Here is a 13,040-nt window from a genome sequence, read left to right on the forward strand (position 1 = left end):
AAATATGCAACGTTCAGATCTCTCAAGTATATGGGAACAGCTTTTAATATTATTATTTTTTCAGTGAACACAATAAACTGAAGCAGATGTTTGATTGGGTGGAACATAAAATCAATGGTATATAGGCAGCAGGGAGGCTGCAATATTATTATTTACTAAAATATATAGCAGTTTGGTCTAGCCAAGATCTACGCATTCATATACATCTAGCTTTGCTTTACGGAGAATATTTTAGCATTCGCATAAGTGAGTCTCACTGGAGTTTACAATCTAGTCCCCCTTGCAGCAGTCAGTCATATAAACTGTATAATTTGCTCTGATTTCTTTATCCAAACAACCATAAATATATATATATACAGTAAATATTGCACTTAATTTGAAGACACCAATCGCAAGCTAGTTTTGAGTGTGCTCTGCACGCACTGAGCTGTTTATCTGGTGGAATCACTGCTCTCCAGTGTATCTAGTGCCTTGAAAGCATTGTATTTCTTGCCACAGACATCATATGCGACTTTGAACCACCTCTCAAGCCCTTCAAGGCATGGGCTCCCACCGTCTACACCTGTTTTGACAAAGAGCAGTACTGGTTTGCAGGCTACCAAATTACCATTCAGGAATCAATTGAGGAATACGCAGGAGTAGTCTGGCACGCAGTGAGTATCCACATGTTATATATTTCCACACCCCTTCTTTTTCTGTTAAATCTTTTCAGGACTGTGTTAGAGAGATAAGACAGATGGGCATTTCTCGGATTCAGTATCTGTGAGAACATTAAAAACATAAGTTTGGTGTTTTTATTTAAGTGATTAGTAAAAGATATTTATTTTCCATCATTCATTGTGGATAGTGTGCAAAGACACATTCCTTGTACTGGTTGGCAGGTATGCCCAGTTTCACCATCACTCCTAACCAATGTAACACATCTATTAGATATTAATAAAACATTTATAACGTTCTGCCCCCACAGAACTGAAAGGCAAAAATGTGAGCACTAAATCTATAAGAGACTAGATATTGGTCATAACTCTTCTCATGTGGCATATGTAGGATTTCATTTTCAAGAAGAATACCACTATTTCAATGAAATTACTCAAGATAAAAAAATCTTTATTTTAATAAGGCATTTATACACACACAACATTGTGAATGCAACACATGAGCTCAGACAACAACCCATATATGTTGTATTATGCTATTACTCTACTTTTTTCCTTTACCATGTTGTTGTGTTACATCTCTTTCACTTAACACAAAGGAAAAAAAAATCAAAATTCGCCACCAGGTGGCACATGGTCAGTGGCATTTCCTCTTGTGTTTTGCTGGCAAGTCTTTGCACACTAGCACCATTAGGAGGCAGGATTTAACACTTAGAAATGATGTCTGGACATGGTGAGACAATGTGAAAACCTGCTGGCTGTATCTGTAGATAGTTCTACTATGGCAATAGGAGAAAGACATTAGTATGCTTAAAAGAGTTAGAGTCAATACAGTGTCAACCATGCAAAGGGTCAAAGAAAAAAACACATGTGAAAGGCCTTCTTTTATTTTAAAAAGGACATGAAATATTAAGGAAATTGTGGCTCCTACAGTGCTACGAAGTAAATAGGGATAGTGCAGAAATGGTGCCACCTTTCTTGTAAGGCAAGTCCACCAATGGGGCTACTTCAAAGTTGTAAAAAGATCCTGTTCGCTTACTTTGAAGATAATTGGGTTAAAGTGGGTAAAGCAACTGACTCAGGAAGCACTTTACAATAATTTATGACAAACATTTAATTACAGTTAATTACCGAGCAAAGGTTATAGAGTGTAGCCTTAGTGAATTTACTCAAGCAGATAAACGTACTTGAGGCAAAAGAGTTCTACCGAATGCACCGAGGCACAGGTACCACATTTGGAAGGCTTATATTAGTGGAAAGGGTGATACACACAGCTATGCAGTCATAGTTCAAACAGGTATGCTCTTATCATATATACTATGTCAAAAGGATGGCAACAGGAGAATCACAATTATTGCTACCTCTAGGAAAAGTTGGAAGTAACTGTGAAGTGGGATTGCATAGCTGGATAGAGTAATAAATTCAGCCCTTTTACCATATTAGTGGCTAACAAATGAAATGGTGCTTATTTAACCCCATATCTTATATCTTATATATTGCCCAGGTGAAGTGACCCATAGCAACCAATAAGATGTTTGCTTTCAAAAAGGTGACCAATTTCATGGGCCTGTATGATATCTCTATTTATCGTGTAATTATAAGTTGATTTAATGTTGGTGATTTGGTGCCATGTTTTACAGGATATAAAAGGGTTAAATCCTGTAATTGTATTAGTTTGCTGCAGCCCTTACAGGCACTGGTGTTAATCTGTCTAAGGAATCTAACACCTTTCAGTATGGAGGCTTAATCCCACTGCTGTCACCAGTTCTGTAATAAGGTGTTACAGGCCATTAAAAAAACCCAAATAGACTGGTTTTGATCTTGAACCATTCTCTGACCATTAGGATGATATGTAAAACAATTTATATGATTTTTTTAGTTTCACATAGCCTAAGATATTATTTATAAAATTACAGTCACTTTTATATAAAGAACATTTATCTGGGTAGCTGTGTTCTCTAACAAGACAAAAGTTCCATCAGTTGTGATATAAGATTGTGTAACTTAACATTCCATCTGGGATAAACCTCTGCAGTATACCTCAAAAAAAATTCTAATAACATGGACCAAATAGTTCAGTAAATCCTTTATTTCAGTTGCGGCTTGAGGGCTGTATTTAGGTGTGCTGCTGCCCTAGGCACCTTACCTCAGCCCTCCCCCCACAGTTTGCCTGTCCTGCCCATGTACCAATTGCTGGGAAAGGAGGTATCCCACCTCATCTCTACTGCTGGATTTAGCCCAAATATCTGGCAGCAGACTGGGGTATTTTTGTGTGTGATATTTTTAATCACATTATACATTTGCATTCTATGGACACACGCAGCTGTCTTTGAGCACCATTTTAAATGTTGTTTTTCTATAAGAAGACCAGCCATATATACTGTATTTATTCACTGAATGCTTTTTTCATTTTTGCATTTTACACAGAATACTTCTCTAGGCAGCTAATTGGATTCAAAGCTATGATACAAAATAATTCACCTTGGTCCTTATATTTTACAATAGGGGGTACATATATATATATATATATATATATATATATATAAAATATGCTGATGCACACCAGGAAAATTTTATCAAAAAAAAAGATACTTACTTTATTTAGATCGACGTTTCGGTCCTCACCCGGGACCTTTATCAAGATAATTTTCCTGGTGTGCATCAGCATTTTTTACATATTTACATTGTTTATCTGATTTGCACCCAGGTTGTTATCCCTATAAGTGTGTGCCTCAGCCTTTTTCTATATATATATTTCTTATTCTTTTGCATGTTTGTCACACTTAAATGTTTCTGCTCATCAAAAACCGTTAACTATTAGTCAAAGATAACATAATTGAACACAAAATGCAGTTTTTAAATGAAGGTTTACGTTATTAAGGGAAAAAAAACTCCAAATCTACATGGCCCTGTGTGAAAAAATAACTTAACTGTGGTTTATCAATTTCAATTTTCAATTTCAATATCAATTTCTGTAGTCACCCCCAGGCCTGATTACTGCCACACCTGTTTCAATCAAGAAATCACTTAAATAGGAGCTACCTGACACAGAGAAGTAGACCAAAAGCACCTCAAAAGCTAGACATCATGCCAAGATCCAAAGAAATTCAGGAACAAATGAGAACAAAAGTAATTGAGATCTATCAGTCTGGTAAAGGTTATAAAGCCATTTCTAAAGCTTTGGGACTCCAGCGAACCACAGTGAGAGCCATTATCCACAAATGGCAAAAACATGGAACAGTGGTGAACCTTCCCAGGAGTGGCCGGCCGACCAAAATTACCCCAAGAGCGCAGAGACAACTCATCCGAGAGGCCCCAAAAGACCCCAGGACAACATCTAAAGAACTGCAGGCCTCACTTGCCTCAATTAAGGTCAGTGTTCACGACGCACCATAAGAAAGAGATTGGGCAAAAACGGCCTGCATGGCAGATTTCCAAGGCGCAAACCACTTTTAAGCAAAAAGAACATTATGGCTCGTCTCAATTTTGCTAAAAAACATCTCAATGATTGCCAAGATCAATATCTTGTGGACCGACGAGACAAAAGTTGAACTTTTTGGAAGGTGCGTGTCCCGTTACATCTGGCGTAAAAGTAACACAGCATTTCAGAAAAAGAACATCATACCAACAGTAAAATATGGTGGCGGTAGTGTGATGGTCTGGGGTTGTTTTGCTGCTTCAGGACCTGGAAGGCTTGCTGTGATAGATGGAACCATGAATTCTACTGTCTACCAAAAAATCCTGAAGGAGAATGTCCGGCCATCTGTTCGTCAACTCAAGCTGAAGCAATCTTGGGTGCTGCAGCAGGACAATGACCCAAAACAAACCAGCAAATCCACCTCTGAATGGCTGAAGAAAAACAAAATGAAGACTTTGGAGTGGCCTAGTCAAAGTCCTGACCTGAATCCTATTGAGATGTTGTGGCATGACCTTAAAAAGGCGGTTCATGCTAGAAAACCCTCAAATAAAGCTGAATTACAACAATTCTGCAAAGATGAGTGGGCCAAAATTCCTCCAGAGCGCTGTAAAAGACTCGTTGCAAGTTATCGCAAATGCTTGATTGCAGTTATTGCTGCTAAGGGTGGCCCAACCAGTTATTAGGTTCAGGGGGCAATTACTTTTTCACACAGGGCCATGTAGGTTTGGATTTTTTTTCTCCCTAAATAATAAAAACCCTCATTTAAAAACTGCATTTTGTGTTTACTTGTGTTATCTTTGACTAATAGTTAAATGTGCTTGATGATCAGAAACATTTTGTGTGACAAACATGCAAAAGAATAAGAAATCAGGAAGGGGGCAAATAGTTTTGCACACATATATATATCCTTAAATACTGTGCTGAACTGCCACAAGGTGGTAAATGCCTGTAATGTGGTCTGAAGAGAAAGGTTAACAGTTTCACTTTTTGTAGTTGTGTCTGTTGTTTATGTTGAAAAACATATATAATAAAGCTGGCCATACATGCACCAATGATATCGTACAAAACCTTGTTTCATACAATATTCGAGGCATGTATGGCAGCTTGAAGAGGCAACCAATATCGCAAAAGGCTGCGGACACCATTGAAGGCGCCCGAGCATAATCTACAGTCAGGACTGAATCGGCAGGTGGAGGTAGCATTTCTATTGTTTCTACCTCCATATCTGACACTTCAGCCCTGAACGTCAGTGGAGGGTGGGAACGTTCTTTCGTGTGACCAATAGTCGCACAAAAGATTGTTATTGCTACGTGTATGGCCACCTTAAGGCACAGCATTTCATGCACAAGTAAGTTGCTTTTAAACATTTCTAAGCTTTCACAATCACAATGGTCACAATGGTAAAAACGCAGTTGTTTACAAATGCTACAACAGAGCATCACCATGAACTTTGATTTGTGCAATTATACATTTCCATTTGAAAGGGGATAAAGGGGAAAGGGATGGAACAATATATTTTTCACAAATGGCAAAACAGTTCTAAATAATACCCAACTTTGTAAATAAAATCTATGTACATGTGGTTGGTTTGATCTCTACAAAGATATTCTACCAGATCATAACCAAAAAGCAGTTATTGGGGTGTCAGGCTCCCTAATGAAAGCTGGGGGCGATACTCAAACAACGGTTGTACAACTAACACCTTGATCTCCAACAGGAAGTTTTGTTTCTGCCAGTGTTGATTGGGGCAATTGCAGACATTGTTTTTTATTATACCTTTAAAATTTTATAAACAAAAAAAAAAAAATTATTAAAACATTAAACATTTAAAAAAAAATTGACAATGTAATGGAATTAGTAACCAGAACCAGTAACCAGGAAAAATGGACCATTTTTAATTTAATTTAATATTTTATTTTCTGTTAAGCAGACACATCTATTCATAACTAATTGCCACTGATCCATAATTACTTCCCCATCTTCAGAACTTTGAGAAGCAGGTTAATTTTAACCCTGTCCCTAATCCTGTCATAATAGTTGAGTGCTCCAACAGAAACCAGTAATTCTTCTATTCAAACTCTTCTATTTTTTTAATCACCCATAAACATTATTATATGCACAGCCTTCTTTGGGAAACTGCAAGATTTACATTGGTAAAGGAAATCAGAATCTTGCATTGGGGCAGTAGGGTATTCAGAGACTCAGCAGAGTGGAACTGTACATGATATAAATGATCATCTTATCAATTTAATAGATATCCATGTTTGAGAACTTACCCATCTGGCATAGCAGCAACCTGGTACATTCTAAAAACAAGGAATACATCATATATGATGGTGGTGGAAGCAGCGTTATGGTGTGGGCATAAATGTGCCAATGGAATTGGGTCACTAGTGTTTATCGATGATATGGCAACTGACAGAAGCAGCAGGATGAATTTAGGTTTGAGTATAGGGCTATACTGTCTGCTCAGGTTCCAACACAGATTGGACAGTGCTTCACAGTACAAAGGACAATGACCAAAACATTCTTTAAAAGTAACCTAAGAGCTTTTTAAGGAAAGTGAGTCAGTAATCTGATCTTAACCCACATGAACATGCACTTGCTAAAATACTAAAGGCAGGAAGACCAATTCATAAGCAGCAACTGAAGACAGCTGCAGGGACTGGCAAAGCACCACTAAGGAGGAAAACCAAAATTGTCCATGAATTCTAGACTTTAGGTAGTCATTGACTGCAAGAGACCGTGAAAAGGGGGTGGGGTGTGTGGTGGCACAGTCAGAATGATGAAACTTGTGTCTCTGTTCAAATATTTTGGCCCGACTGTACATATTACAAATTGCATCAAATTAGTGAATGATATTATTGTATTATGTATAACATTTATATTTCCGGATAAAATTAACACAAAGTTGTGGCATCTCACTATTTAAATACCTGGATAGATGTGTTTCACTATGGTTAAATGGAAACTTATTTGCTTAGGGGTCAATTATGTAGATTGTACATAATTGACCCCTAATGTAGATTGAGCCCAAGATGAGCTATTTAAAGGAGAAGGAAAGTCATTTTAGCATTTTACTGCCAATAGATTTGCCACATTAGTGCCTCAATTTAAGTTGCTTCCTCATTGCAGTCTCTAGCCATTGTACCTGACATCACACATTCCTAAGGGAGGGAGTTCTTTGCATTCTGGTGGGAGGAGGGGAGCGGGAGGAGGGGAGCAGGAGAGGGGAGGGAGGAGCAGCAGAGAGGAGAGAACTGCGCAGACTCTGGCCCCAGGAATTAAGGCTGTTCTGAGAGAGGAAATCAGACAGTGGAACATTACGTTTACAAAAAAAGAGACAAGAAATCCTGTGTTTCTTTTGACAGAGAGTGCAGCACTACTGTAAGTGCTTATGGCTGTATTTACATAGACCTTTCTGATAAAGCTTACTTAGTTTGTACTTCCTTCTCCTTTAAACTTCTTACCATAATGACTTCATGCTGTATACATTACATAGATTACTAGTTATATCTAGGCAGTCTATTGGGGTTTTGCAATATTAAATACAAAAGTTCGCCCAGGTGCAGTAACCTATATCAAACAACCATCAGTTTAGAAGCAAACATCTTATTGGTTGCTATGGGTTACTGCACCAGGGATATATATTACAATATTGTAAAGATTCACTTTTTTATACACTAAAACATTCAAGTTTTACAGGCAAAGGCATTATGCCATTATTTGGAAGAAAACAGAGAAGAACTCAACCTGAAAAACAAGAAAGTACTTGAAATTGGTTCTGGAACTGGCCTGGTATCAATTGTTGCATGCATACTAGGTCTGTGAATATCATTTGCTTATGTGTACTTATCCCACATATACTGTTTAAGTCAGTGTGCCCTGCTTTATTAATCCTTCACGCATAACTGTATGTGGTAGCATCTATTATAACAAATATATGGACCATTTGTACCCTTTCCTTTATGTAGTACAGTATGTCACCGATTTTCTTTCTTCTAGGAGCTGAAATCACAGCAACTGATATGCCCAACTGCCTTGGGAATCTGAGATATAATTTATCAAGGAACACAAAAGGAAAATGCCTACATAACCCTGAAGTAAGAGAGTTGGTGTGGGGTCAAGACCTTGAAGCAAACTTTCCAAAATCGTCTTGCCTATATGATTACATTTTAGCAGCTGATGTTGTCTACCATCATACATATCTTGGCGAATTATTGGAAACAATGAAGCACTTGTGCCAACCTGAGACAGAACTAATATGGGCCAACAAATTCAGATTTAACACAGATTATCATTTCTTATCGCAGTTCAATACATCATTTGAAACAGAACTACTGGCTGAGTTTCCAGATTCGGAGGTTAAAATCTTCAAAGCCAAACATAAGGCAGGCTAGATCTGGTCTCCCAAATCATTGCAGTTTACTATATATTTGCAAAGCAGCTATGGCTTGGGTTTTTACATTTACAAATAGTAAGTCAATGTTGTTTTGATCCTTCTGTTTACAAGACTTGCTTGTTGATGATTATGTGTTTTCATAGACTTCTGAAACATGTAACATACTTCTTGAAGCCACCAAGGACGCTGTCCAGAGCAGATGTTGCAAAACTAACACAAAGCAGAATGTGCAGCAATGCTGATTTTCTTGATCTGTTTACTAAACCCCCTTTTTTTTATATGACAAATGTACGCACTGCTATTTACATTTTTTTGTGAGTGGTTGGTATCCTTATAAACACTAAAAAATATAGTTTGATGTTATTAACACCCCAATATGTAACAGACGGTGTTTTTGAGTAATTATCTTACTTTATTTCATAGTTGCTATTAGCTAAACTGGTAGGGTCAGACTGGGGTGTGCAGGGCCCACCACCCCCAAGGTGCCCCCCGCTGGCCGCATCACCCCCGCACCCCCCTAACCCACTGCAGGGTCCCCTGCCTGATGTCCTCCCCTGAGCATGCGTAAGTGTAACCTGTCAGGGGGGGACATCAGCGACCAGGAGAAACTGCAACAGGGATCGGGTCTGGGCCACCGGGTTCTTTGTCCCGGCAGCCAATTCCGACCCTGTATACTGGGGACCCATATGACAATTTCTGTCACTGTTTTTCTATTGACCTCCCTAAAGAAAGTGCAACTGTGTGACAAAATGATGCCTCTGGACTTTTGTGACAGTTATGGTGATGTTTTTAAATATAGCGCTAGGCGATTTGGCATGACAATATTCTGATACAGGTATGGGACTGGGTCCTGAGGTTTTCTGGATAAGGGATCTTTCCTTAATTTGGATCATCATACTTTAAATCTACTTAACAATCAGCAAATAAACCCAATAGGATTGTTTCACCTCCAATAAGGATATTTAGTTGGGATCAAGCACAAGGTACTGTTTTATTTTTACAGAGAAAAAGGAAATCATTTTTAAAAATTGAATTATTTGTTCAAAATGGCATCTATGGGAGATGGTTGTCCCATAATTTCTGAGCTTTCCCGATGACAAGTTTCCAGATAACAGACCCAATACCTGTATTTTAAATGGTTTCATATTTACCAATTTCCCTCTGCACATTAAGAAAAAAAAATCTACATGATGAAACAGCAAACAACTGAGATTGCGTATTTTATTGTTGTAAAAAAAAATCTTAAAATAGCAGTGTGTGTTACATCTTTGTTCTGTGCACCGTTTTTATCTTACATTATGTTATTATAGTTTGATAAATACACATGTATCACTTTACAATACCTGATTCAGAAGCATTATATGTGTATTGATCAGAAGCATTATATGTGTATTGTCAACAGTTTATTTTGCAAATAAAATGTTGGTTTTGCCTCAATAAATCTGTATGGCAGATGTCATAAAAAAAGTTAAAGGTCTGTAAAAGCATATACTCTGTTAAATGAAGAGTTTCCCCACCAGTGTAAAAAAAAAAAAAAATCTATTATTTCATTTTAGGAATGATTGGAGAGGTGATATTTCCATTATAATGTAAACACTTATTGTCTAATAAATAAAATGTAAATGTAATAATCATTCTGAACATATAAGGCCTTCATAACCATGGCAACACAGAATCTTAAAAGTTTTACTGTAAAATCCAGCTCTTTTACACGCGTCACATTTAAAAGAACCAACTAGACATGCAAGAATCCCATTCTGAAACACACAATGGGTCACATTGTGCACTTGCTGATAAATACGCCGTTTAATAATGGTCATTCATTGATGAAAACATGCTTTTGAAAAGAGAAAAATAAAAACATACAGATGTCTGGTTAGAAGATCCTGGTAAAAAAAACGTATTGTTCTAGAAAACTGAATAATCAGGAGGGTACATGACTGGCATCCAGTTTTCTGTAAATGATGCACTGTGAGTCCATCCCAGAAACTTCATTATCTGTGGAATAAAAACAGAAGTGGTTTGATTATCTGTAATGCTTTCTACACATCACAGACATGGAGCTGCCGACAATTTGCACCTGATTGGGGATGAACTGCCTAAGCTGTGTATTTTGTATAGCTGACCTAAGTATTTGGCGCAGGATATTTTGATAAAAACAGGACCTTGAGAAAGTTCAAAAACCATGGAAAATTAAGGGAAAGGAGAAAAAAAAAAGTAAAGAAAAATAGATAGGAAGCCAAAAAGGGTAGGGAGCAAAAGTGTGAATATTTCTGTATATAAGTTTCCAAAAAAAACACATTTATACTAAAAGCTCTTAAAAAGGATTAGTACAGAATGTGTCTGTATCCCTTGCTTATCTCTAACATCTGGGTTTAGTGCATCCATAGGTAAAATATATCAGAGTCTTCAAACAAGTGTTAGGTAGCAAAAGGTAGAAAAAATGGTGCAGTAGGAATGCCAGAAGCTCGTATTACTCAGCACTGTACCTCAGTATATAGCTCAGTATACAATACATATAGATTAATTCTGAGAAGCTTGCTGTATAAAGATTGAGGCTTTTAGTTTATTTGGAAAGTGCCTCATCTCTGAATAAGACCCTTGCACAAAGTGATGGCTACCTCAACTTTGGGGGAAGCTTTGGAGCTAAAATGAACGGCAAAGAGCTTGGCTGATATATTGGAGAAATAAAATCAAGGTTACAAAGTAAATCTTTCTTCATTCACTGCACCACTTATATGTCCTGCACAAGAAGCATTACATTAAAGGAATACTATCATGGGAAAACATGTTTTTTTTTATATTTAATTTTGAAATGTCACATGGGGCTAGCCATATTCTTCATTTGCCAGGGTGCCACAGCCATGTGACCTGTGCTCTGATAAACTTCAGTCACACTTTACTGCTGAGCTGCAAGTTGGAGTTTTAAACTGAAGACATTACTAAAGCAGATGTATATAGCTACAAGCAAAAAAATAAATAAAAATAAAATCATACCAACATATTGCCTTGGTTTATGCATAGCCATAGGCACAGTGTTCATATTAAAATGGATACCTACCTGGATACAGTTCTTCCAGTTTTCTTTCGTAGGTTTCTCTTCAACAAGTTTTGTTGCAAACTTTATGCCCCGACCATACAGTTTATTTGCTAAGGCATGCTTATAGACGAACGGAAGAACCTGACAGCATGGAAAAGCAGCTGAATTATTCACTCTGGTAACACATACCTTCTTGTTTAAATGCAAACGCATAAACACATAAGTGTAAGGTCCTATCACATGTAAATTTAGATGCATATATATCTTTTGATATATAGATAGATAGATAGCTATAAAGAGAAAGAGAGAGAGTGGGGGGGGGGGGGGTTGCTAGATACTACATATAATATATACAATGTATCTATCCTGTAAATTATATCCTTATAACCAGAGTTTAATGATGTCATTAATTATCATCAGTGATGTAATTAGTAAAGATTAGTGCAATCAGTGATGTAATTTTTATCACATGACTGACTGAAACTTGTGTATTATAATAAACAATACACCCCCTGTTGTAAAATATGAGGATATTAGAAGTCACCTTAAAGTTCCATGACCTATATAAAAGCACTTGGCCTTTGGTCACTTACATAGTTACATAGGGTTGAAAAAAGACCAGAGTCCATCAAGTTCAACCCATCCAAGTAAACCCAGCACACACAACCCACACCTACCAATCTATACACTCACATACATAAACTATATATACAACCACTAATACTAACTGTAGATATTAGTATCACAATAGCCTTGAATATTCTGATTGTTCAAGAACTCATCCAGGCCCCTCTTAAAGGCATTAACAGAATCTGCCATTACCACATTTCTAGGAAGGGCATTCCACAACCTCACTGCCCTCACCGTGAAAAACCACCTACGCTTCTTCAAATGGAAGCTCCGTTCCTCTAATCTAAAGGGGTGACCTCTGGTCAATATCCCTATTTTTTACAACAGGGGGTACATTATTTACTATAAATTATATAATAGCTCCACTTGAAGGAAAGGTAAAACCACTGATGAGCAGCAAAATGTTTCATGTATTGATCCAATTTTTTTTTTTGCCACCTTACCATTTTTAGTTTTTGTCCTGTATCTTTTCTTAAACATTTAGGTTAATGCTACATCATTGCTGCTGTACAGTGCTGCGTACATAAGTAGTGCTTAATAAATACAAATATATGTACATTTCTTCTTCTTTATAAGCTGTAGATATTAAAAGTTCTACATTTCTTTCCTCTCTTTGTATCAACTATGGACCATGTTATTTGTCCCACTTGAACTAATTTCAGCGTCAGTTCTATAGTTGTGCACGTTCTTACCAATGACCTATAAATTGGCAAAAAAGCCTCTCTTTTTCTGTTACGAATACCAGTTCTTATACAGCCTAGAATTCAGTTTACTAGGTCACAGTCATCTTAAAAAAGCAACAGTTAATTGCCATTCAGCCTGTATTTTGAATCTGGCTGTATGTGCTCTGCGTGCATTATATTATCATTTCTGAATGACAGCCTCAGAGCGACT

The 13,040-nt window shown here is 37.2% G+C and overlaps 2 protein-coding genes across 6 annotated transcripts in view; one reads left to right on the plus strand and one right to left on the minus strand.

Moving 5' to 3' along the window:
• The window catches only part of mettl21c (methyltransferase like 21C), a 33,623-nt gene extending 23,706 nt beyond the window's left edge, over positions 1–9,917 (plus strand). For all 3 annotated transcript variants that reach the window (XM_031897046.1, XM_031897045.1, XM_004911984.4), the window contains 3 exons: positions 499–653; positions 7,780–7,897; positions 8,080–9,917. In XM_031897046.1, the coding sequence (XP_031752906.1) occupies positions 499–653; positions 7,780–7,897; positions 8,080–8,474 (668 nt within the window). In that variant the 3' untranslated portion in view covers positions 8,475–9,917. The remainder of the gene's footprint in view (positions 1–498; positions 654–7,779; positions 7,898–8,079) is intronic.
• Positions 9,681–13,040, minus strand: part of tpp2 (tripeptidyl peptidase 2) — a 46,353-nt gene continuing 42,993 nt past the window's right edge. For all 3 annotated transcript variants that reach the window (XR_004221351.1, XM_002933014.5, XM_002933013.5), the window contains 2 exons: positions 11,538–11,657; positions 9,681–10,474 (listed from right to left, as the gene is read on the minus strand). Coding sequence is in view for 2 of the 3 variants with exons in the window: in XM_002933014.5 (XP_002933060.1) it covers positions 10,385–10,474; positions 11,538–11,657 (210 nt within the window). In the remaining variant the exon portion in view is untranslated. The remainder of the gene's footprint in view (positions 10,475–11,537; positions 11,658–13,040) is intronic.

Source organism: Xenopus tropicalis, chromosome 2, assembly GCF_000004195.4.
Source record: "Xenopus tropicalis strain Nigerian chromosome 2, UCB_Xtro_10.0, whole genome shotgun sequence".
In the NCBI taxonomy this organism is placed as follows: Eukaryota; Metazoa; Chordata; class Amphibia; order Anura; family Pipidae; genus Xenopus; species Xenopus tropicalis.